This window comes from Protopterus annectens, chromosome 1.part1 (genome assembly GCF_019279795.1).
Source record: "Protopterus annectens isolate FY-2018-M chromosome 1.part1, PAN1.0, whole genome shotgun sequence".
In the NCBI taxonomy this organism is placed as follows: domain Eukaryota; kingdom Metazoa; phylum Chordata; order Ceratodontiformes; family Protopteridae; genus Protopterus; species Protopterus annectens.
In genome coordinates, this window is record NC_056726.1 from 1010781226 (window position 1) to 1010806713 (window position 25488).

General features: G+C 43.6%; 1 protein-coding gene across 1 annotated transcript in view; it reads left to right on the plus strand.

Moving 5' to 3' along the window:
* The window catches only part of CYTH2 (cytohesin 2), a 1422969-nt gene that overhangs the window by 1072812 nt on the left and 324669 nt on the right, over positions 1 to 25488 (plus strand). The window contains exon 9 of the mRNA XM_044079709.1: positions 10717 to 10793. Coding sequence (XP_043935644.1) covers positions 10717 to 10793 — 77 coding nt within the window. The remainder of the gene's footprint in view (positions 1 to 10716; positions 10794 to 25488) is intronic.

The window sequence follows — 25488 nt, forward strand, 5'->3', positions numbered from 1 at the left end:
GGGGGATCCACCTCTGATCCCGGAAACTACCGTCCCGTCAGTCTGACAAGCCTTATCTGCAAGGCCATGGAGCGTATTATCATGGAACGTATAAACAAAGACATTGGCAACCTTCAAACTCTGGACCCCACCCAGTTTGGGTTCTTGAAGAGCCGATCTTGTCACCTGAACCTGAATGACTTCTTCAAATCAGTCTCCAGAGCCATGGACAAGGGTAAGGTGGTCCATACAGCCTATCTAGACCTTGCCAAGGCCTTTGACACCATCCCCCACTCTGGAATCATAGATAAAATTACTAAGCTGGGCATTAATCCCTACGTCACCCAATGGGTTGCTAACTGGCTTACTGATAGAACCCACACTGTAAAAGTAGCCTACTCCAAATCCATCTCCAGACAAGTGGAGAACCTCGGGGTTCAGTCCTGGGACCACTCTGGTTTGGCATCTACTTCTCTAAAGTACAGGCCAACACTAAGGGACTCAGGCTAACAAAGTTCGCAGATGACTGCAAACTGGGAGCCATTATTGAATCCCCAAATGATGTGGATACTCTGCAAAATGGCCTTACAGAAACAGATGCTTGGTGCCAGAGCCATGGGCTCAAGCTCAATGCCAAGAAATGTATAGTTATCCCCTTTGGGAAAAAACATGTATCCGTGAATTACCATATAGGTGGCAGTACACTAAACACCACAAGTATGATAAGAGACTTAGGGACATAGGTGGACAGTGGTCTCACCTTCGATAACCACATCGCCACAACAGTCAGGAAATCCTTCTATGTGGCACACCTAACCACTAAGGGCTTTTCATCCAGAAAAAAGGAGGTCATTGTCCCACTGTACTCATACCTCATTAGACCCATTATAGAATACAACTCTCCATTTGGTATGTACCTCTCAAGACATCTGCAACAACTGGAAAGGCCGCAGAAGTACCTCACTAAAAGAATCACAGGCCTAAAGCAGATGCCCTACGTTGACCGCCTTAAAAAACTCCAGCTATACTCTGTCGCATATCGTCTACTCAGAGGCGATCTCTGCTTAACATACAAGGCCATGTCAAACCCAGAGCTGTTGGACATGCTACACTTAAAGAAATCCCAATCTCTCAGAGCCACATGCTCCAGGGATCTAAACCTTGTCATCACAATAAACAAAACATGCTGGAGGGATAGGTTCCTGACCCAGAGACTCCGCAGACTCTGGAATAGATTGCCCATACATGTCAAGCATCACAATAAACAAAACATGCTGGAGGGATAGGTTCCTTACCCAGAGACTCCGCAGACTCTGGAATAGATTGCCCATACATGTCAAGCAGAGTGCCTCTTTGGCCCTCTTCAAAAGGAACCTTGATGATTGGATGGGAGAAAGGAAATTCACCCCGGGGATCACGTCAGTCGCCCTGCTAGACAGGGGGTCCAGGAAAGTAAATAGTGTGGGAAGAAATAGCCAGGGAATTGTTATGGCTAGGCTTGTATAGTCCCCTAGGGCTGATAGCCTAGTACCAACCTATGAACCTATTTAACTAGGCATATCAACATGTGCCACACTCCTGTAGCAGGTACGCACAGCTGTAGCTGTCACCTCAGTTTTATGGAAGTTTGCACTGTACTCCTCAAGATTGTATTTTGTAAGTCACCATGCCACCTGTATAACAAGTCTGAAGTTGCATGTAGTTTTCTTTGAAAGTGTACCTTCAGTTAGCTCAGCACAATGGAGGTCCTTACATATATGCCCAATGGCAGACTCTCCTGTTTTCACCTGCAGTTGTGTGAACTCTGCTTGAGACTTATCTCCATTGTATAGTGAACCTGAGATGGTTTCAGGCTGAGTCCTTCCCTCACTAAGAAGGGTATTGGACATCAGTGCCCAATTGTCCCTCCACTGATATGCCTTCCTGCTTCCAGATTGATAGCTGAAACCAGATCTTTGGAGGTGTGAGAAAACAGCCCCACCTGTCTGTAGAAGGGTATTTATCGGAGCCTTTTTTGTCATCAGTTGAACTTTGTAAGGTAGTGTTTTGCTGAAACATTCCGTTGTTTGTGGTCTTTTCTGTTAGGTTACTCCCTTGTGATGTCACAGTGGTGGTCTTGTGTATTAGAACAATACAGCTGGCACAGGCATCTGTTTAACACAATATACTGGAATCATTGTTTTCTGGACAGTCCTGTTGCTGCCCACAGCAGACAGATGAATTTTTATTTAAGTGGTAGGGCACTGATCAACACTGACCATTTGCAGGGCAAGCCCATCCAGTTTTTTTGCCCTCGTTAATGTACCTTCCAGCTAACAATCTGTTCTGTGGTTTCTTGCTCCACTGCTCCATATCTTTAGTATCCCTGGAACTTTTCCCAGGGCTGGGATCCCCTTGGCTATGAACAGGTTAGGAATGGGAAGTAGAAATGTAAACCATCTTGAAACATCATATATGATGTGTATGCTTGAACTTGTTTGCTTTTCTTTGATTTGATGGAGCTGCTGACATCACTTGCATCACTGGAGGTGATGTCAGTTATCTGTAACCCCCCCCCCCTCCCCCCCACGTGTGCTGAATTCAATTTTTTTTTTTTTGTAATTATGGCAATGATCCCATCACCAAGGAACTGAAGACAGCAACCCCACCTCTTCCTTACAGAGTGAACATGCTGACAAAATGCTGTTTTTTCCATTTCCCCCAGCCCTGGCTTCTCTAGTATCCCGAGCTAGTAATCAAACTGTCTTCATCTGAGTTAGTCAGAGTTCTAACTCTTTACGCTGTAGAGTTAGCGGCATCTGTGTTCTTTCAAAGTCCCAGTCTGTGTTGATTGGCAGTCTTTAGTAGTGTTGACCGGAGTGGCAACCACAAAATTCACTGTGGAAGTCCAATAAAGGGGGAGAACTAGCGGAAAAGAAGTTTATTGTACAAATCCTGCACAAACACACACAATTACACGAACGCTGTAATTCTCACTAATACGCTTTCCTTCCACAGATGTAAAACGCAGGAAAAAATACAAAGAACTGATTTTATACAACATTTGAACTAGTGGCTTGGAAAAAGAACCAATCAAATCAAACTGTTAATTAATCACTTCAAAACATGAATATGCACGTCTGTCCTCAAGAATATGCAAATTTGAAACTAGAAACTTGTAAAACATATTTAAAACTCTAAAAACAATTTGTTTTAAACTAGGAAATAAATTAGTTGCAGAGTATAAAAGACTGGTGTACACATTATAAAATATATTAAATATATACCTAAATAAAAACTTAATAAATGGTACGTTACAATCAAATATAAAATATGGTACATAAATGCCCTCTAGTGGACTAAGATGCCAATTACAACTTGGCTGATCTTATTTTTAAAACTGGAAGAATAGACAGCATATCATTTAAACCTGGGAATTTCGTGGCTTTTAAAACAATTTGCCAATAAAGCTCACGATACTCAAGTTTTTTTTCCCACATGCCCCCTCTAATTGCCTTAAGAACTACTTCTAAAACAAAAATAGAGCTTGTGGACAAATGGACTTGTGTCGAAATAAAGCATTATTAGAATTGGATTTACTTATTTCGTACATATGTTCGTAAATGCGTGTTTTTAATTTTCTCTCTGTCTTGCCAATATAAAACGAATTACATGTCTTGCACAATGCAAGATACACTAACCCACTGGTATTACAATTGGCATAACATTTACTTGTGAGAGTTCTGTCCCTGCTCCTTATTTCCAACGAAGTGCTGTTAGTAAGATAAGGGCACTGAGAGCATGCACCACATCCCGACCCTTGTAGTGTTAAAATATTTTGTAGAAGAACTACCATGTTCAAAAAGATTTTTAAAATTCCTTTCTTTTCTATATGTAAAAGTTAATGAATTCTTAAAAAGAGGTCCCGAATCCGAGATTTCCTTGAATTTCTCCCACTCTTTACTAATGATTTTCCTAATAATGCCTGCATCACCATTAAAATCTAAAACATAAGCTGCCTTGCATTCACTAAGGGTATTAGACTGACTAGAGGAAACATCCCCGGGAGCATCCACTCCCAAAATAGGTGCAAATCTACCTGATCTACCATTTTTTACCTCTGTTGTAACTTGCTCAATTACATGAATAGAGTAGCCTCTCTCTAGAAACATTTGACACACAAACTCACACTCATTATAAAAATCTTTGTCAGTAGACGTCATACGACTAATTCCAGCAAGTTGTCCTTTTATAAGATTCTTTTTTTGAAAAAAAGGGGTGACCGCTAGTAATTAAATGTAAATATGAATTTGAAAAGGTATTTTTTCTGTGTACTTTTGAAACAAACATACCTTTATCCAGTGTAATATCCACATCCAAATAAGTAAGCTCATGTAAATTAAAATTATATGTAAATTCCAAAAATTGTGATGTGCTTTTTAAGTATTTCAAGAAATCGTAAAACCTGTCCATGCTATCGGTCCAAAAAATGACAATATCGTCCAAAAAACGCTTGTAAAGGGACCAACAACTATTAAATTCGCTGTTCAACAGATATGTGTTTTCCCACCAAGTTAAAATAATGTTAGCATAAGTGGGGGCACATTTGGCAGTTTGATTTGATTGGTTCTTTTTCCAAGCCACTAGTTCAAATGTTGTATAAAGTCAGTTCTTTGTATTTTTTCTGCTTTTTACATCTGATTTAGTGTGGAGCGAAAACGTATTAGTGAGAATTACAGCGTTCGTGTGTCTGTGTGTGTTCGTGCAGGATTTGTACAATAAACTTCTTTTCCTCTAGTTCTCCCCCTTTATTGGACTTCCACAGTGAATTTTGTGGTTACCAGTTTGGGTTTTCGCTGTCATTTCTCCTTTTTAGTCCGTGATGACCAGAGTCCCAATAATGTAAGCCAGTTCCCACAAATCCATTTGTCTTGTCTCAGTGAACTAGATATTACTCAAATGCTTGTTAAGTCTGCCATGTAGCCAGTGCACAGCATTACTAATGTATTGAAGTGGTTGTAGTTGCATGAGGTAACCTGATCTTACAATGATTGTGATCTTTACAGATGAATGCAGATGTTCTTCTTGTTTCACTGTTGCAGTCATTACATTTGTGTAATCTGCTGGCCCTCAGTCGGCCTGAATAACAAAGTCTTGGGTCCTGCGTCGGTTGCTGTCTCCTCTTCCATGACGTCAGGTCGTCAGGGGTATAAAACATGCAGCTGATGCCATTTTAATCAGTCTTTCTTGCCGTGCGGTTCCCAAAGCAGAAGCAGTTTGCAAGTGCTGGTCGGCCGACTCCTGAAATTTTCGTTTTCGAGTTTCAGAACCGGTCTTCAAACTAAAGCTAAGTACCCCGTTGGGAAAACTTTTTATTGCTCCTTTCTGATGTCAAGTAAAAGTTAATAATTGCATTACTTGTGTGAAGCAAATACCTCATAAGGATTTTCATTTGTACTGTATTCCTTGCCTAGGCCCTGAACACAACGTGCCTTGCTGTCAGTTTTATGCTAAATTTAACCAACGCACTATTAAGCGTCGGTATATTTTTGCTTCTAAATATTTTGGTTCAAGATTCAACTACCCTGAAATGTCGTCAGTTAGCAATCAGACTACCGGAGTTCACAAAAAACGCAAGGAAAAATTCAGAGACAGACGGTCGAAGTCCAAAACCGACGACAAAGCTTCTCCTAAGACGGTCGCCGGTACTCAGTGAGGCGCTTTTGCAGCCCCTGATACCCACTACTTGTGAGTCACAGGCCTCTACCGAGACCCATTCGGAGTCTGGTATGCCGCGAGATTTGCAAAGTATTGAAACCGCGGATGTCTCTCCCTTGCTTTGGTCCGGAGCCGCTGAGCAGGCACTGGCTTCTGAGGGTGTTTTCAGGCCTCAACATTTTTATATTAAACAGACTCCATCAGCAAAAACAAGGTCAAAAACGACTTCTATGTCTAAAAAACTGATGCATGAGCCATGTGCTCAGGCCCCTATGCCTAAAAAACAAATTATCAAAATGGCTGAGGATTTAATTACCTTGATCAGGGGTTCCCAACCCCCCCTCCCCTCGCTAAGAGGCCTACGCAAGGCACTGATTGTGTCTTCAGATCAGGTTTCCATTTCTTCTGATTCCTCTTCTGATCAGGAATTTTCTATTCCACCTTATGAGGATTCTGATGCAGAGGAATCCATCCCATCTGCATCTCCTCCTGAGGATTACTCTTTTGGAGAAACTTTGCATACTTTAAGGGAACATTTTCACTGGGAGAGTCAGGACTTCTCTGAATCAAAAAAGAGGCTTAGGGATTTCCTCCTCCTTCCTCAGCATAGGCCTTTGGCTATCGCCCCTGTACTAGACATTGTTGATGATGTGTTCTCGGAATCAAGCATGGCTCCTGATTCCCTGCCTCAGGCTCCTAGTAAGTCAGACAGATATTACAGGGTTCCTGACTCCCACAAGTTTTTTTTTTTCAAAAATCCTGCTGCTGATCCTGAGACTATTTTTCAGGGTCCCAAGGGTGTTAAGGCTTCTACAGCCAAAAATCCTACCCCCTCTGATAGAGATTCCAGGGTGCTGGATAGGTGGGGTAAGAAGGTTTATACGTCTGCAACCTTGGCAATCAGGGCTTTAAACTGCCAGTTCCATATGCCTAAATATCAACAGCATGTTATGAGCTTACTGAAACAGAAAATTATGTTGATTTCTGATTGTGTGGAAAATAGAGTTACAGGATTTATTGCATTCAGCAGAACAGGTTGGAAAGCATACTTTGCAATGTGGTTTTGATTCCTTGGAGGCCTCTTGCAGGGCCGCCGTAACTGGATCTGTGATAAGAAGGCATGCCTGGCTCAAGGAACAAAATCTGCCTGATCATGTTAAAGCTAAATTGTTGGATGCCCCTTTACAGCATGATAGTCTGTTTGGTAATAAGGCAAAAGAGATTTTAAAGAAAATGGAAGACAAAGCTAAATCTATGCAAACTGTAAAAGATTTCTTGCAAGTGCAACCACCCAGGTTCAGTAGGCATTGGCCTACTAAGAATTGTTTTTTTCCTGTGTCCAACAGAGCCACTCAGGGCAAATCCAGGCGCTCAAAAGGCTCCAGATATCAATCACAGGGATCTTACAGGTCAAAGCAATGGGGTGCGTCAACCTCCAAATCTGGAGGTAACAAAGCACAACCCTACAGTAAGCAGTCTCAATGACTTTCCTCTACCATCTCCAAGCACTTATCTTTTGGCAGCCCCCTTGGGGGGGGGGACTAGCACTTCATGCTCAAAATTGGCAGTTAATTATTACCCAGGACAAGTGGGTATTAAACATAGTATCACAGGGGTACAGATTTAATTTCCATACTTTGCCAATGCCTAACGGATGGCCAGATCCGCCACAAAACCAGTGGGCAGAGGCCCAGAAACAAGTCATGTCCCTCATGGATATGGGGGCTATTCAACCCATACCAGAAAAGGAAAAAGGACAAGGATTTTATTCAAGACTTTTTCTGGTACCCAGAAAAGACAAATAATGGCGTCCAATACTGGACTTATCCATTCTGTACACGTTCCTGGACATTCCAAAATTCAAAATGCTGACTTTACAACAGCTACTGCCTATGCTAGGCAAGAATGCCTGGTTGGTAACTCTAGACTTAAGAGGCATGCCTGCATATCCCAATAAGAGAATCTTGCAGAAGATACCTCCTATTCAAAGCAGGTTTTTTGCATTATCAATTCTCTGCACTGCCCTTTGGCTTATCTACTGCCCCCAGGGACTTTACAAAGTGCCTGGCACCAGTAATTGCATTCTGCAGACAAAGAAACTTTCAAATTTATCCTTATCTGGACCATTGTCTCATTCAGGCAGAGGACAAGGAAACTCTTCTTCAACATCTGATGTTTGTAAAAAAGGCTTCTAGCATGCCTTGGGTACACCGTAAACGAAATGAAATCACAACTGGTACCCTCTCAAATAATTACATTCTTGGGTGCAAGCTTGAATACAACTGCCTAGATGGCTTACCTCACGCCAGACAAACAAATGCAATTGACAACATACTTCAAACAAATGGCAACAAAAACCCAGTTATCTGCAAGACAAATTCTGCAGGCTTTGGGGTTAATGGCATTCTGCATTCTACTAATTCCATATGTGAGACTGCATATGAGGAAACTTCAGTGGTACCTAAAAAGCTTATGGAGTCAACATTGTCACAGCTTGGAAACAGTGATTCCTCTCATTCCCTGCCTACAACAGGAGTTTCTTTGGTGGGCAGAGACATGTCACCAAAACAAGGGACTGTCATTCACTCTACCCCCTGCCACCCAAACCCTAACTACAGATGCATCAGACTATGCTTGGGGGGCCCACCTGGCAGGGAGATGCAGTCAGGGCAAATGGAGCCCAAACCAAATGCATCTATATATCAACCAGAAAGCAATGCTAGCTGTTCAGAGTGCTCTGTCAGCCTTCAACGACTTACTTCATCCAGGACAACTACTGATAAAGACGGACAACACCACAGTTATGTGGTACATAAACAAGCAGGGGGTTACCCATTCCTACCCCTTTTGCAGACTAGCCATGGCCTTGTGGAACACGGCCTTGACTTACCAAATACATCTTCAAGCTCAATTCCTGCCAGGAAAGCAAAATACTCTGGCAGATGACCTAAGCAGAAGTCTTATGGACCCGCACGAATGGAAACTGGATCCACAAATCTTCAGCATGTTAACACAGAAATTGGGAAGCCCAGACATAGATCTGTTTGCCTCTCCCCAAAACTATCAGTTGGACAAATTCTGCACAATAGCTCATCACAAAAAAGCATGGAAAGTGGATGTTCTATTCTTCAGCTGGAAAAACCTATCAGTCTATGCCTTTTCCCCCTCTGCCTCTACTCTCCAAGGTCTTACTAAAAGTCAGACAGGAAAAAACAAAAATGATTCTAATTTGCTCCAGACTGGCCTCGCCAACACTGGTACCCGCTTCTAAGGAATATGTCACACCTTCCTCCGTGGTACTTGCCTCAAACACCTCATCTATTGTCCCAGCAGAACTATCAAATTCTGCACACTCAGCTTTAAACTGTGAATCTTGCAGCATGGCTAAACAACTAATTATTCAAACCACATCTCTCAGTAAACCTTTGATGGATGTCATTGGAAGGCAGTAGGCCTAGTACTAGAAAATCTTATGCTGATAAATGGAAGAGATTCTGTGCTTGAAACCAAGCACAAGGAATAGACACAGCAAAGCCCAATATTTCTCAGATTTTACAATACTTAACTGAGATGCTTGACAAGGGCCTATCTTTTTCTTCAATAAAAATCCATGCCTCTGCCATCTCGGCTCATTACAACACAGAGCCTCCCCTCTTTTCTCATCCACTGCTAAAACAGTATCTCAGAGGGGCCAAAAATTTAAGGCCTCCCAGGAGAGCGCCAACTCCTGCATGGCGACCTCAATTTCGTGCTGGAAAAACTCACCCTACCTTCTTTTGAACCAGCAGCTACTGCGGATATAAAATTTATTTCTTGGAAGACCGCCTTTCTTTGGGCAGTCACTTCAGCTAGAAGGGTTTCAGAACTACAGGCTCTCATGGCAGTGGAGCCTTTCATTATCTTTTACCCGGACAGGGTGGCCCTCAGGACCAATCCTTCTTTTATGCCTAAGGTGGTATCCAGTGTGGCTCTCAACAAGACCATTCACCTGCCAACTTTTTTCCCAAATCCGCAGAAACAAGGGGGAGCGGATTCCGCACTCATTGGATTTACACAGACAACTAAGATTCTACTTAAACAGGACAAAATCTCTAAGAAAGTCTGAGCAACTACTGGTAGCATTTGCTGCAGGATCAGAGGGGAAGGCTATATCAAAGCAGACTATTTCTAAATGGGTAAGCCATTGCATTTGTTTCTGCTACTTGCACCATGGTAAACTTGTGCTCAAGGGGATCCGATCTCATTCCACCAGGGCTGCCTCTACTTCAGCAGCTTTTCTCAGAGGTGTCCCTACCATTGACATTCTAGAAACTGCTACTTGGAGCTCAGTTCATACGTTCACAAAGCATTATCATTTACCTCTCTTCCCTAAATCCAGGGCAGGCTTTGCCACTGCAGTCCTGCAGGGCCTTATAGCTGCTCCTAATGCTGTTTAGTTCCATCCTCCCATCCATAGCTTTGGGATTCTACCCAAATGTAATGATTGCAACAGTGAAATACTAAGAACATAGTACAGTTGTGTACACTTACCATAAATGTAGATGTTTGAGTGTGTTCACTTTTGCAGTCTGGGTTACCCACCCGCCAGCCCCCTTTCTATACATTTTCTTTCCTTTACTATACTCAAAAGCCTTTGTGGTGTATTTGCCTTTAGGCGAAGGTAAATTTTATGTTTCTAAGGTGCATTTATATATTTACAGTTTATATATATTTTTGCTCCCAGTTTGGGGGCACCTGACATCTGGGGCAAGAAAAACTGATTAAAATGGCGTCGGCTGCGTGTTTTATACCCCTGACGTCATGGAAGAGGAGACAGAAACCGACGCAGGACCCAAGACTTTGTTATTCAGGCCGACTTGAGGGCAACCTGCCAGCAGACTACCCAAATGTAATGACTGCAACAGTGAATACACTCGAACATCTACATTTATGGTAAGTGTACACAACTGTACTTTACCTGTGTTGTTTCAGAAACTGTTTGCAGTTACTTCATTATAGAGTGGAGAGAGTGATTTATTCTTGCTTTGTATGCTGTTGCAGGTGGTCGTGTGAAAACTTGGAAACGGCGCTGGTTCATTCTGACTGATAACTGCTTGTACTATTTTGAGTACACAACGGTAAGTGAGCAACTGTTAAGGCCCCAAGATTAACTGGTGACAAGGTACTTGTACATAGAATGTAAATGTGTTTTACTAGAGGGCACAGGCTTACATTGCAGCAAATGAGTTGAAAGGAGGCCAGAGCAATATGGGACATTTAAGCAGAGAGTAGGAACAACAAAGGATTGTGTAATGGGAACACCTCTTTTAAGTAGCTTGCCAGTTTGTCTGGGGTCTGTCAGCCTTGAGCCATATGTTTCTTGTGAGAGTAGCACTGCCTGTGATTACTGAGAGAAGCTGGAAGTGTGGGCTATATTTGGGGTGAATTTTCCAAGCATTATAAACTAAATACAGATTGTAAGGTACATTAATATCGACAAACCTGGCAGATGGCGGATCCCTTGTGGTGAACTAAATGAAAGTACACTCAGAGAAAATGACTGTGTGTAAGCCAGGAAGCAGGGGTGTGAAGAGTTTTGGCATTGCTCAGCTATATGCAAGATTTGACATTCATATGAAATGCTTGCCTCTTGTAGCAGAGGATTGAACAGTGCAGGAGTACAGATGAAAAATTTTGATCCAGACATCCTTGAAGCCAACTCCTGTCATCTCCAGTGAGTTAATTCAGATGTAGCATCAAAGACTGTCTCTTGATGGATCATTGTTTGAGCATTTTTTCTCCACCAATCAAACTCAAAATTTTCTCCACTAGTCAAACTTTAGATTTTTTTTGTCAGCAAAGCCCTCTTTCAGGGCCACACATCTTTACCAAAGTATGTTTTTTGTAATACAGCAGGTACAGAATTGCACACGATGCCAAAACTCACGATTTTGTATGCTTGGGCAGTTTGTCTCATGATTGGTATAAGTTCTGCATTTGCGTGCCTTAGCACTGAACTAATGGCCCATGTAGCTGTCAGATTAAATAGTCAGGGCCTGCACTGACATACTTGTACTGTATTGAGAAAGAGCACAGTATTTGGAACTGCCCCAAGTGGTGTCAGATCCACCTAGCTAGCACATGTTGAAAGATGAACAAACCATTATCTCACCCCACAGAGGTAGTGGTTGGTCGTGGCTTTTTCAGGGAGACTGGTGGTAAGGCCCCTTTAAGCCGTAGGCACAGGTTTGAGCATTATCTAAGGCCAGACACTCAGAGGCCAAGCCCAGGTGTCTTAAGTTAAATAAGTCAGGTGTTCATCTGCCTCATTTCCCCCAGTTGCTTCAGGTGATATAATCCTCAACTACCAAATGGTTGGGCTCAAACCAGTCTTCAGTCTTGTCTGAAAAGCCTTAGATGGATGATGTGTGTTTGCTTCCAACTTGGTTCTTTTGCCCTTTCTGTGGATGATTGTCTGGCGCCTGTGAGTGACCAGCTTTATCCCAAGGATTGGTTTCTAGAGTTATCCTATCATGGGTACGTGGGACCATGGACTGTTCTCCAGGGGTGCCCCAAACCCATGTGAGCCAGCAGGCTCAACTTGAGGAGGGTCATTCTGTCCCTTTTGTAATATGGATCTTGAGACATCTGAAGAGTTTTTGAATAAGCATGCACAAGAAAGATGTGTCCTGGCATTTATCCATTGCCAGGGCCCCTTTCAGAGGCCATCTGTAATAATAACTGTTATAGTGAGTACTCCTGTTTTGGTAATGTCTTTGTATCTTTGGAGACTGAGTCACAGTTATCCAGATGTTCTTCGTGTTTCACTGTTGCAGTCATTACGTTAGGGTAACCTGCTGGCAGGTTGCCCTCAGTTGGCCTGATTAGTACTGTTATTTTCCTGTGGAAGTATCAATTACTTGTATTTATCTGTACCTTTGTAAATGCCCAGTGGCTTGGCTTGTGGCTGAACAGTTTCATGGGCCAATCCACCTAGCCATTTAACAAAAATAAATTGTCCAGTTTGCCCTTCATGTATGGTTCCTTGTATTTGAAAAAAATATATATGACTTTACCCAGCGGAGCACACTGTAGTGTCGGGAGACTTACCTTCATTGTAGCCATTGTTCAAGAATCCCTTTCATTAGCGTGATAGCACCCAGGTAGTTCACTTGTATACAGTGGAGTCACAGTTCTTGCCCCTGCTCAAGAAATGTCTCTGTATTTCTTCAGTCCTCTGCACACCTGAGACCCATTGTCAAGGAGTCTCAGGCTCTAGACTTGGGTGGGTAAAGATTTTAATGGTGATAACTTAGTCCTTGGATTCCATAAATATTTTTGTATGTGCCTGTCTTGCACATCATGTGAGAATCCCAGTCATTGGAGAAGTGTACTCTTCTGGATTATTTGAGTAATGGCCAGGTGCTGTGTTTGTTGCTGCAATATGGTCTGCTTCACCTAGCATCTGACTTAGAAGGCTGGCTGGGCCTAACCTGACTTGGTGCATGACTAACTGTAGCAGCAAATTAAGGGATTGTGCTTATTAAATACTGCAGAAAAAGATTTTCAGAAGTAGTGAAGGTATTTTTCTGCGGTAGAGAATCTTTGCTCTTAACAAGCCCAGGAGTTCCAAAAAAGAGCCCTCAACACTGTTTCAGCAAAGAGGATAAAATCACATGATGCCTTGTCACTCCCAGAACTTTCTGTGATTCCCTGGTGTAACAGTGACTCTAGTGCGTGATCAGTAGCTCGACAGTGCATAATTACAGTAGTCAGAGGGGGCAGAGATGTCAGGACGAGTCATCATTTTGTTGACTTACATATAGTTGCTTATGAAATTTTTTAGCATTGTAAAGCGCTACCATCTAGCTACTCCTTTGAAATCTCCCTGCCAACCTGTCCAAAATTCTCATTGAAAGACTGACTTGTCTGTTAGGAGCTTCTACAACAGTTGTGCTTTCTGCTTGTTGAGATAGCATCCAGACTGGACTTAAATACCGAGTAGGAGCTTAGTTTCTGCTTACATCTCTGTTGTTCCAAAGCTCAAGGGATAATGCTCCCCCTTCTTCAAAGGGTGCTTTAGCACCAGTACAGCATTTTGATTTCATCTTTGTTTCAGCCATCCTCTGCTACTGCTTTGGTTACTCGTAGAAGTGCTTGAATCCTCCTGTAAAAGGGGACAGTTGATGCTCTATTTGCTAGGTTATAAAAGAGTTAAGTTGCTGAGGACCATTTTCATCTTCAGGGGGTGGGAGTGAGTAGGCAGTACAGGCTCACCCTCACTTGATCATGTGCAGGCAGGCGTTGTGACGTTAGGATGAGATATGCGAGGAAGAGGACAAATGCCTGTCAGTCCTTATAGTTCAGAGGTGCATCCATTATACATGTACAGTGGCACTGAGGTTATGAGCAAAGCAGAAAACTCAGGCTATGTAAATGGTGGCCTTTGTACTAGGGAACCATCATGGCTGACTGGTGACAGGGAGAAAAACTGCCATGGAAACGAGTTCTGCAGTGTTTCTCTTCAGCATTATAAAATGAAGTGTGGCGGGTAGATGGTCCTGAATGACTTCTGTGTTTGCTATTGATGACACTAAATGTTGTGAACTTTGTGCAATTTAATAAAACTGTAACATTTAGAAGATGATAATCTAGAGGCCCATCTTCTCAAAAAGAAAATGGGAATGCTTCATTTCTGGGATGGGGATGGGACATTTCAAGGGGAAGACAATTCAAGGTGCTTTGGTCACCCTTAGAGGCCAAACTTCGGACTCGTTTTGGAGATGAGAACTGTTGTCCTAGCATTACAGCCTTTTCAGGACCTCCTCCCTGAGGTTGTGATTTCCATTCAGATGGACAACATGGTAGCAGTCGGGTACATCAACAAAAAAAGGTGTAGCATAATCATATCCACTTTGATTGGAGGCCATGACAGTGTGGTAATGGGCAATGTTTTCCTGTTGTTTTCTGATTTAAACGCACATCTCAGGGATGACGTGCTAGCAAACAGGATGAGCAGGTAGATTCTACTGCCTCACTAGTGATCCCTCAGCCAGACACTGGCAACAAAGATTTTCAGCAGCTGGGGCCAACCTTGCTGTGCCCGGTTTGCCTCCTACCTGAACAAGAAGTGCTGCAGTTACTTTGCCTTAATACCCCCACAGGGTCACCGAGGGATACTCTGGTTAACAGTTGGCCCTCGGGTCTCCTTTGCACCTTTCCCCTCGATTCCTGTCTTGACAGAATTTATTCAAAAGCCAGGAGTTCCGAGACCAAAGTTATCCTCATTGCCCTCTTTTGACATCAGCAGATTTGTTTACCCTTCCCTTGGCCTCATTTAATTCATCTTTGGGTGTTGGATCCCAGCCCACATCTAATGAGTCAGCCATCTGGACTGCCTGTCCTGGATCTAGAACCCCCCCAACGTTAACCACATGGTTACTCCAATTCTGACAGTAAACAGAGATGCCTCATCAGTGGGTCATATTTCTTCCTCACAAAACAGTCTACCCAGAAAGATTTTCTGTTTTGGCTTCTTCGAGAGGGTTGCCTCCTTTTTCCACTCCTCTCCCATCAAGTTTAGATTTCCTATCAGAAATTTTTATAAAGGGTAAATTTTCTGTAATGTCAAAGTGCAGATGGCTGCCATTTCAAATTTACATATAGAACACCTCTGATGTCCTTCAAGGATGCATCTGCAGTCCTAACATATGGGTTGTCCTGCCTCAGGCAGCCCTTCGGTCGGCCGGATTCCAAAGTCTGGGTCTGGCCTCTGCTGATGTCGCACTTCACCCGACGTCATAGCTGCTGTGTATTGGGTATAAAGGCATCAGCCGACGCCATTTTCCTCAGTCTTTCTTGCCGCGTGGTGCCCGAAGCAGAAGCTGTTCGCAAGTGCCGGTCGGTCAGATCCAGAGATTTCTACTACCGAAGACTTCTAAAAAGCTAAGTACCCCGTTGGGGACTCTTTCTTGCCTTAGCCGATGTCAGAAAAAGTAAATAATTGTTTAACTTGTGGGAAACAAATACCTCATAAGGATTTCCACTCTTACTGCCTTCCTTGCTTAGGCCCAGACCACGACGTTTCAGCTTGTCTAGCCTGTGCTTCCTTCAACCGACGGACACTTAGACGTCGGTCGGAGCTTGCAGAGGAGTTTTTTGGTCCAGCTTTTGCTTACAAAATGCTGTCGGATACTCCGACTTCACAATTAGCTAAAAAGCGTAAGGAAAAGGACCGACACTCGCGGTCCGCGGTTTCGGCTGAAACCACGGTTAAGCCAACCGCGAGTGTCTCGGTTTCGGCTGAAACTGAGTCCTCGGTTCTTCCTTCGGCCGAAAGCATGCCTCCGATAGCCGAGGCCTCACAGAGCATGGCTGAATCGGCTACTGAAATTTCCCCTGCTGTAGCAGGCACCCAGGACTTATCAGATACTATTCCTTTAGACATATCTACTCCTGCATGTGGAGCTGCTAGGCCCCCTGCATCTATGTCTATCAAGGCTTTTTCTAGGGCTAAAGCAGCTAAATCTTCTAAGGCCTTGCCTGCTAAAAGCCCCTCTCACAGGCCTACCTCTAGTTCCCAAATGCTCAGCCTGGCTGAGGATCTCATTTCTTTGATCAGGGGATCCCAACCTCACCCAGACAGAGCCTCTCAACCCCCTCCAGAGAAGAGGCCTAGAACTGAGCCCCCGGAGCCTGTTTCTACAGACTATTCCTCGGATGACTCAGAAAACTCAGACCCTCCAGAAGGCCCATATTCTCCTTATGAGGATTCCGATGCAGAAGACTCCATTCCTTCTGCCTCTCCTCCTGAAGAATTTTCTTTTGGGGAAACCTTACATGCTATGAGAGAGCATTTTCAATGGCAGGGCCAGGATTTTTCAGATTCAAGGAAAAGGCTAAGGACCTTTTACATTTACCACAGCATAGGCCTTTAGCCATTCCTCCAGTACTAACAGTTGTTGATGATGCATATAATGATGCCTGTACTGCCCTGACTCTCTCCTCCGGCCCCTGCCAAGCCCGACAGATATTACAGGGTCCCGGACACACACTTCCACTTGTATAAGGCTCCTATTGCAGATCCTGAAACCATTTCACAGGGCCCCAAAGCTGTAGCAGCTGCCTCTGCCAAAAACCTCCCTCTGAAAGAGAATCTAGAGCATTAGAGATGGGGTAAAAAGTTTATACTTCTGCTACTCTTTCGCCAGGGCCTTAAACTGTCAATTTCACATGATTCAGTATCAGGAATTTTGTTAGACCAGCTAAATAAAAACTGTCCTCTCCTGAACCTATAGACCGTAAGTCCCTTCAGGATTTGGTACATAACACTCAGCAGGTCAGTAATCATTCCTTAAAATGTGGCTGTGATGCACTGGAGGCTTCCTTTAGATCAGCTATGACTGGAACAGTGATTAGAAGGCATGCCTGGTTAAAAGAGCAATCCTTACCAGACCATGTTAAGTCAAAGCTCCTAGATGCTCCTATGGAGAAACAAAGTTTATTTGGCTCCCCTGCACAGCAAGTGCTAAAGAAGGTGGAAGAAAAAGCAAAATCTGTCCAAACAGTCAAGGATTTCTTACAGGTCCAACCTCCGAGGTTTAGTAGAAATTGGCCTTCGAAGAATTGGTCCTTTCCAGACACCTCCAGAGCACAGAGAGGCAGAAATAGGCGCCCAAGAGGCAGAGGCCAATCCAGAGGTGCCTACAGGGGACGTCAGTGGCAGCCTAACAACCAGAGAAGTACTGCCACAGATTCAGCTACAACCACTTCCACAGGACAGACACAATGACTTGGCTCTGATACCGCCTACCAGGGAACAACTGGAAGCACCCTTGGGCAGAAAGCTAGCCTTATTTTCCGTAAACTGGCATTACATTACAGGAGACAAATGGATTTTACAGACAATAGACAAAGGCTACAGGTTTCACTTCCACACTCTACCAAAAAAGAGAGGAATGCCAAACCTACCACCAAACCAAAAAACAAACGCTCTAAGACAAATCAACCACCTACTAAGGATGAGAGCTATAGAAAAGGTACCGCCTATGGAACAAGGACAAGGATTTTACTCCAGACTTTTCCTGGTACCAAGGAAAGAAAATCAATGGAGGCCTATTCTCGACCTGTCCGCTCTGAACACATATCTCATTGCTCCAAAATTCAAAATGCTGACCCTACAGCAACTTCTTCCCATGCTGGGCAAGGAGTCTTGGCTGGTGACTCTAGATCTCAAGGAGGCATACCTGCATGTCCCTATACGACCAGATTGCAGAAGATACCTCAGATTTCTTGCAGGATCAGAGCATTATCAATTCTCAGCATTGCCCTTTGGCTTATCTACTGCGCCCAGAGTATTCACGAAATGCCTGGCATCAGTAATTGCTCATTGCAGGCTTCAGGGAATTCAGATTTACCCATACCTGGACGACTGCCTAATACAAGCGGACAACAAGACCAAATTAACAAAAAATTTGGAAAAGGTTATACAACTGCTGCAAGCCCTGGGATACACAGTCAACATGAAAAAATCAAGGCTGGTACCATCCCAAAGGATAACATTCTTGGGTGCAGAACTGGACACATCAAATCAGATGGCATTTCTCACAGAAGAAAAACAAAAGCAACTACCACTCTATTTCATGGCATTAACAACACAGACCCAGCTTACAGCAAGGAAAGTCCTGCAAGCCCTGGGTTACATGGCATCCTGCATAATATTCATTCCGCATGCCAGGCTGCATATGAGAAAGTTGCAATGGTACCTAAGGAATGTATGGTCTCAACACAAGCACAGTCTAGAAGCCCAGATTCCAATAATTCCATGCCTGAAGCAAGAATTCCTGTGGTGGGCTCAGGCCTGTCAGTTAAACAGAGGACTGCCTTTCCACAAACCTCATCCAAGCCAGACCATCACCACGGACGCCTCAGACCTAGGCTGGGGGCACACATGGTGGACAAGTGTATACAAGGCCTATGGACACAAGACCAGCTGAATCTACACATAAATCAAAAGGAGATGCTGGCAGTGAAACATGCAATCCAGACATTCAGACCTTTTCTTCAATAGGGTCACTTTCTGATAAGGACGGACAACACCACAGTCATGTGGTATATCAACAAACAGGGAGGTACACACTCATATCCTCTATGCCGGATGGCAATGGACCTGTGGAATGGCCCTGAACCTCAACATTCAACTCCAGGCCAAATTTGTGCCAGGAAAAGAAAATTCACTAGCAGACACCTTAAGCAGAACTACCACGGATGCCCACGAATGGATGCTGCATCCAGACATCTTCAAAACCATTACAAAGAAATGGGGACTACCAGAAATAGACCTGTTCGCATCCCCACACAACCACCAATTGAGGAAATTCTGCACAAGGACATACCACCCACTTGCTTGGAAGGTGGACTCCCTATCCTTCATTTGGGAAAACCTGACAGCATATGCATTCCCACCTCTTCCTTTGATGCACAAAGTCCTACTGAAGATCAAAGAAGATCACCCAAGGATAATCCTGATAGCTCCAGACTGGCCGAGGCAGCATTGGTACCCGCTACTGAGGAGTATGTCTCGGACACACGCATGGCCTCTACCTCTATGTCCTTTACTTCTAACACAGAACAACTACAAGATCCTACATCCAAACTTGAAAACACTACAGCTAGCTGCTTGGAATATTACATAAAACAAAATAACCCAGATTTATCTCAGAGGGTTAAAGACATTATCCTGGAGGCTCGCAGACCCTCCACAAGAAAGACTTATTCAGCCAAATGGAAAAGATACCTCATTTGGAGTGCAGCAAAAGGAGAAAATGTATCATTAGCAAACATAGCTAACATCCTGGAATACTTAGCAGAGCTTTTCCACAATGGCTTGTCTTACTCCTCCATTAAGATTCATGCATCAGCAATTTCAGCAGAATACAACATGGATCCTCCAGTCTTCTCTCATCCTCTACTTAGGCAGTTTCTGAGAGGAATTAAAAATGTAAAGCCTCCAAGGAAGCCACCTTTGCCTACATGGGACCTTAACTTTGTGCTGGAAAAGTTAACACTTCCCCCTTTTGAACCAGCAGCAACAGCAGAATTACACTTCTTATCTTGGAAAACTGCTTTCCTGCTTGCAATCACTTCAGCAAGAAGGGTTTCTGAATTACAGGCATTAATGGCAGTACAGCCCTTCCTTATCTTCCATCAGGATAGTGTCCTTGAGAACTAACCCTACTTTTATGCCAAAAGTGGTCTCCAGAGTATCATTGAACCAAGCAATTCACTTACCAACATTCTTCCCCAACCCACAGAACAGGGGGGAAAGACTACTACATACCTTGGATGTGCACAGGCAATTACGCTACTATCTGGACAGAACTAAGACCAACAGAAAAACTGACTAGCTTCTGGTAGCATATGCAACAGGAATGCAAGGAAAAGCAATTTCAAAACAGACAATCTCAAAATGGATAGGAAATTGCATTAGATTTTGCTACTCTTTTCATGGAAAGACAACTCCAGAAAACATCAGACCTCACTCCACAAGGGCTACAGCCACTACTACAGCTTTCCTACGAGGAGTGGCTACCAAAGACATTTTAGAAGCTGCTACTTGGAGCTCCGTGCATACATTTGCCAAGCATTATAATCTTCCTTTATACTCCAGATCCCGAGCAGGTTTTGCAACTGCTGTTTTGCAAGGGATCTTAACTACACCATCATTGTCTTAGTACCTCCTCCCCCAGTTTGGCTATGGTATTCTACCCATATGTTAGGACTGCAGATGCATCCTTGAAGGACATAGTACAGTTTTGTACCTACCATAAATGTAGATGTCCGAGAGGTATGCATCTGCAGTCAGGATTACCCGCCCTCCTTCCCCTCTGTGGTACTCCTAGGGTATTTACCCATCTTGTAGCTAGCTGGGGGAATCTGTTATGGTGTATTTGTTTGTATATATGTATGTACATTCTTATATTGTTTGCTCTCTACTGTTTGGAATCATTTGCATTTATCCAAATTTAGCCTTCCTAGAGGGCACCTGGCATCTGGGGCAAGAAACACTGAGGAAAATGGCGTCGGCTGATGCCTTTATACCCAATACACAGCAGCTATGACGTCGGGTGACGTGCGACATCAGCCGAGGCCAGACCCAGACTTTGGAATCCGGCCGACCGAAGGGCTGCCTGAGGCAGGACAACCCATATGTTAGGACTGCAGATCCATACCTCTCGGACATCTACACTACATTTATGGTAGGTACAAAACTGTACTTTGCCTCTCTTAAAGTTTCCAAGCCTTTCCCAGGAGTACTTTCTTGCTGAGGGCCCCACTTAGGGATCCATTTCCCGGGATCCATTTCCCCCATGGGACATCATTATCATGCTTCAAGCTTTAAATCAAAAACCCTTTGAACCAGCAGCCTCAGCAGATGTCAAGTACCCCTTATGGAAGATAATTTTTCTGATTGCAATTACATGTGCTGTACAGATTTTTCATTTACAAATACTATCATGCAAACCACTATACATCATTTTCCATAAAGATGGAGAATGCTGATGACAAATTTTTCCTTTCTGTCAAAGGTGCCATCCAAACTAAATGTGAATCATTCGGCTTATCGATTTTTATTTTTCCCAAGTTCTCAAGCAAAGGGGAATATTTGCTGCAGGCACTAGATGTCTACAGACAGCACTAATTTTGTTTACATCGTACCAAGGATATAAGAATGTTAGATCAACTATTTGTATCCTTTTAAGTGAAATTGAGCAGAAGTATATCCAAAATCACAGCTTCAAAATGACTGTTGGGATTGCATTTCATTTGTTTATAAGGACCAGGGTTTACCCCTACACACGAAAACAGAAGTCCATTCCACTAGGGCAGTAGCTACTTCTATGGCAATCATGAAGAGAGTTCCCATTGAAGATGTTTTTGTAGCAGCAACAATGTCCACAGTTCACACTTTTGTATCTCAGTACAGATTGGACATGAAGTCCAGAGCAAGTTTATTCTTTGGTTCTACTGTTGTCAGGAATGTCCTTCCTTGATGCCACCCACGTACCTTTTGCAGCTTGAGAATCTGTCCCAAATGGTGCATTGGACAAAAATAGATAACATCGGATTATAAAGTTATGTACTTACCATAACAACAGATCTGTGATGTCTCATTTTTGTCTTGTTCAACATCCCTCCCTCTTCCCTCTATTGTCACAGCTTCTGGTGACTGGACAAACCTTACCTAAGACCCTGTCAGTTATATTTTTTTCTTTGTACCTTACTGTGGTATTAACATGTTCAGCTGTGACACGTAAAGGTTTTCTTCAGTTTTAGGAGGGAATCAATACTTTAGGTGTAAGTCATTAAATTCAAACTGAGATAACTTTGTGGCGGGGAGGGGTCAGAGCCTCAGTTCCACAGCTTTAGAAGACACAAAGGTTTGATCTGATCGGATCCAACAACCCAAATGTTGAACCGGATGAAAATGAGACAACATAGACGTGTCATTATGGTAAGTACATAACTTTCATTTTAATTTCTTTGCTGGGTAAATAAACTGGTCCTTCTCTGACCATTTGTAGCCATTCCATGGCCACAAGAGTAAAAATAGCTTGGTGCTTGTGTTTTTTAGAGGAAGGAGGAGGAAAGCAAAGTACTGTAGGGGGAAGCTATGTTGACATGTGAGAACATGCAAACCAATACAGGCCAAGACTAATGCTATGATTCAGTGCTCCTTCCACTAAGCCAACATAGTATCTTATCACTGTAACATTTGGAAAATGTTATATTAATGGAAATGATTAATTTAATGAGGTGAAGTCTGTCTTATTAGAGAGGTACCTTTAACCCCCTAGAAAAGAGGTGTCATAAAGGGCAACAGCCCCGTCATAGGCCACATACATCTTATCCATCCATTTCCGAATGTTGTAATGGTACTGGGCAGTGCCTCACACATCATTTACATTAAAAAGCCTTTTTAGCCTGTTCACATTTATATTAATATCAGAAGATAGAGCCAGATCTTGACTGATATTACTTCTAGCATATTGCCTGTAACATTATCAAAGATGGGAGACAAATTGTGACCAGTTTTTACATTCTGAGTGGCTAGTCCTAGTGCAGTGTACATCCTGACTTCATTTTCTGTGTAGAAGATATTCAACGTCATCACTAATAATAATATGCAATGTGATGTTGTCCTATCTCTCCTCCTTCAGTCTATGCTGGTTGGGTTCAGAACCGAGCATCGGTTCTGACTCGGCCTAATTCAAAAGCTCAAGAGCTTCCACTGGCTCGAGGTTATACCCTGTCCCATGATGCTCAGGGAAGATTATCCAGATCTCGTTTGCCGCTCAAGCAGATCGGGTGACTTCCACACTGGCTCCTGGCGAAGTGAAAAATTTCTAATTTATATTTCTTCCTTTTCCACAATTTAGAGTTATTTCATAACGTTTTACAGTTGGTGCCTGTGCCTAGCAGGATTATCAATCTGCTACTTGGCTGTTTTTTTTTCTGTTTGTGCTTTTTGGCTGTCGTGGTTCGTTAGGCCTGTTGTGTTGTCATTTAAACCTATCCCTGGAGAGATTGTTGTATCCTTTAAAGGTAGCTCGTTTAAGTTAATGGGCTCCAGATGGCCCATTTAACTTAAGAGGGTCATTCCCCTTTCCTATTCTTTCCCATTGTTCGTTGGGGGAGTCCGTTTAAGCTAGAGGACTGCTCCCTTTGTTGTTTTTTAACGGAACTCTGTCTAAATTAGAGAACTTCTCCTTATTAAAAAAAAAAAATAATTAATATATATATATATAATATTGTTAAGTTTCCTTTTTGATTAACTAGTTACTGCTTAGAGTTAGTTTTTTCTCTGTAGCTTGTCGATCTTAATTATTTTTATTTATTTTTATTTAACATTTGTTGACCGGGAAAGTCCAACTTGGTTCCACAGAGCCTGTTTTCAGTGGAGGCCTGGGGAGAAATGCTCCAGATGCATGTCTTTGGAATGTGGGAGGAAACCGGAGTACCCGGAGGAAACCCACGCGAACACAGGGAGAACATGCAAACTCCACACAGAAGGCATCCCAGCCGAGAATCAAGTCTTGCTGTGAGGCGACAACGTTAACCGCTGCACCACTGCACCGCACAATTATATATTGTTAAACCTTGTTTTGTTCGTCCTATCTTTTGGGTGTTGAAAAATTCTTAAGCTACTTCTTCGAGTTATTTTTTTTCTGTAGCTTCAATATGTGTAAGGATTCTAAGGAACCAAAACCCATCAGGTTTCAAAAAGTGTGACAAATGTAGCCATAAAATGTCTCTGGCACACCAGTTGCTTTTACTGCCTGGTTGCCCTCCACCTACAAGAATCCTGCTCCTTTTGTCATGCATTTAGCTCCAGGGTGTTGCTGGAGTGCAGGAACAAATTGATTGTAAAAGGCCTACTGAAAACCCCTTTAACAGAGACTCTAGAAGGGACCCAGAGCACTAAATCTAAATCTGACAAATCCCCTTCATCATCTTCTAAGTCAGAGAACTTGGGCAAAAGAACTTCGACCTCGGCTCCATCTTAGGAGCCACCTAAAAAAAGTTAATATAATCTGGCTCAGAATCAAGGGCTCTTGGTTCCAAAAAGTCTCCCTCATTGACTCCAACTGCAGTTCTAGACCTGATTGAGTATCAGTTTTGGAGCCGGTCCCTGGTATTGGAGCCAGTAACTCCAATTCTAAAATCTTCAATCCGGCAAAGGGCAAGATCTCCATCCGTATCCTCCAGAAATTTATCAGACAATAATGTGGAGCGAGTGGTGAGGAAGACTCCTTCGGACACCGGCGTTGGCTAAAATTCTGTCGACTCTGACCCAGAAGGAACTGGATCTGACAAAGACCTCTTTTCCCTCTTCAGTTCCTCCTCCAACCCAACCTGGGGTTTCGGAGGAGGAGCACTTGGACCTGATTGCAGTGGAACCATTGGCACCGAGACCTCCAACAGGATTGTCTGTTCCGACATCTGCTCCGACTTTCGGTTCATTGGAATTTCAGGAGTCTAGGAGCCGATGCTCTCCCATCGGATCCGGGGAGGAGAATCGGATCGTCACAGCTGTTCGAGCCAGTTTTACCTCTCGGGGCTTCGGCGCGGTTGAACTCTGCTCCTACATCGGCTTCGGAACCAAGCACTCTTGCTTCGGGGAATGTCTTTCAGTTTTTCAGAGCCGGGGACCCCCTCAGAGCAGGATGAGGGGGCTTTTGATCTGATGGAGAGAGTGCTGTTACCTCAGACTGCTCCACTCAATGGTTCAAGTACTCTTCCCCCAAAAGTGCCTGTGTCGGTCTCAGCACCATCGCTCCCCCCCAAACACAGAGGCCCTAAGCCCCAGGAAGCCCCTGCGGGCGAAACTATCTCTTCCAAAACTTCTCCAGAGTACCCCTCTGAGGAGGTCCCTCGGAAGAGATTGTGCAAGAAGAAGCACATAGACTTCCCCAGATGAGTATATCACCTCAGACACTGATCTGGATGAGTTAAAAGGGTCCCCACAGTCCCCCTCTGAAGCTGTCTCCTTTGCAGACATCCTGGAGATTCTTAAGCAGAGTAGTGGCCAGACGCCCTCCAGTCCTTCTGAGGATGAGTCGGTGTACCTGGAAGCTTTTGGGTCTCGCCCCTCCACCTCTTGGGTGACGCCACCTTTTGATACGTTGATGAATGTAATTAGTCGGAAGGCGTGGGGCTCTCCAGAGTCAGTGGAACCTGTTCCGAGGAGGCCAAACAAATTCATTACAGCACCTGCAGAAAAAGATTTTCTCAGCAAGGGTATCCTAGTAGATGCTGTGGTGGTGACGGCGG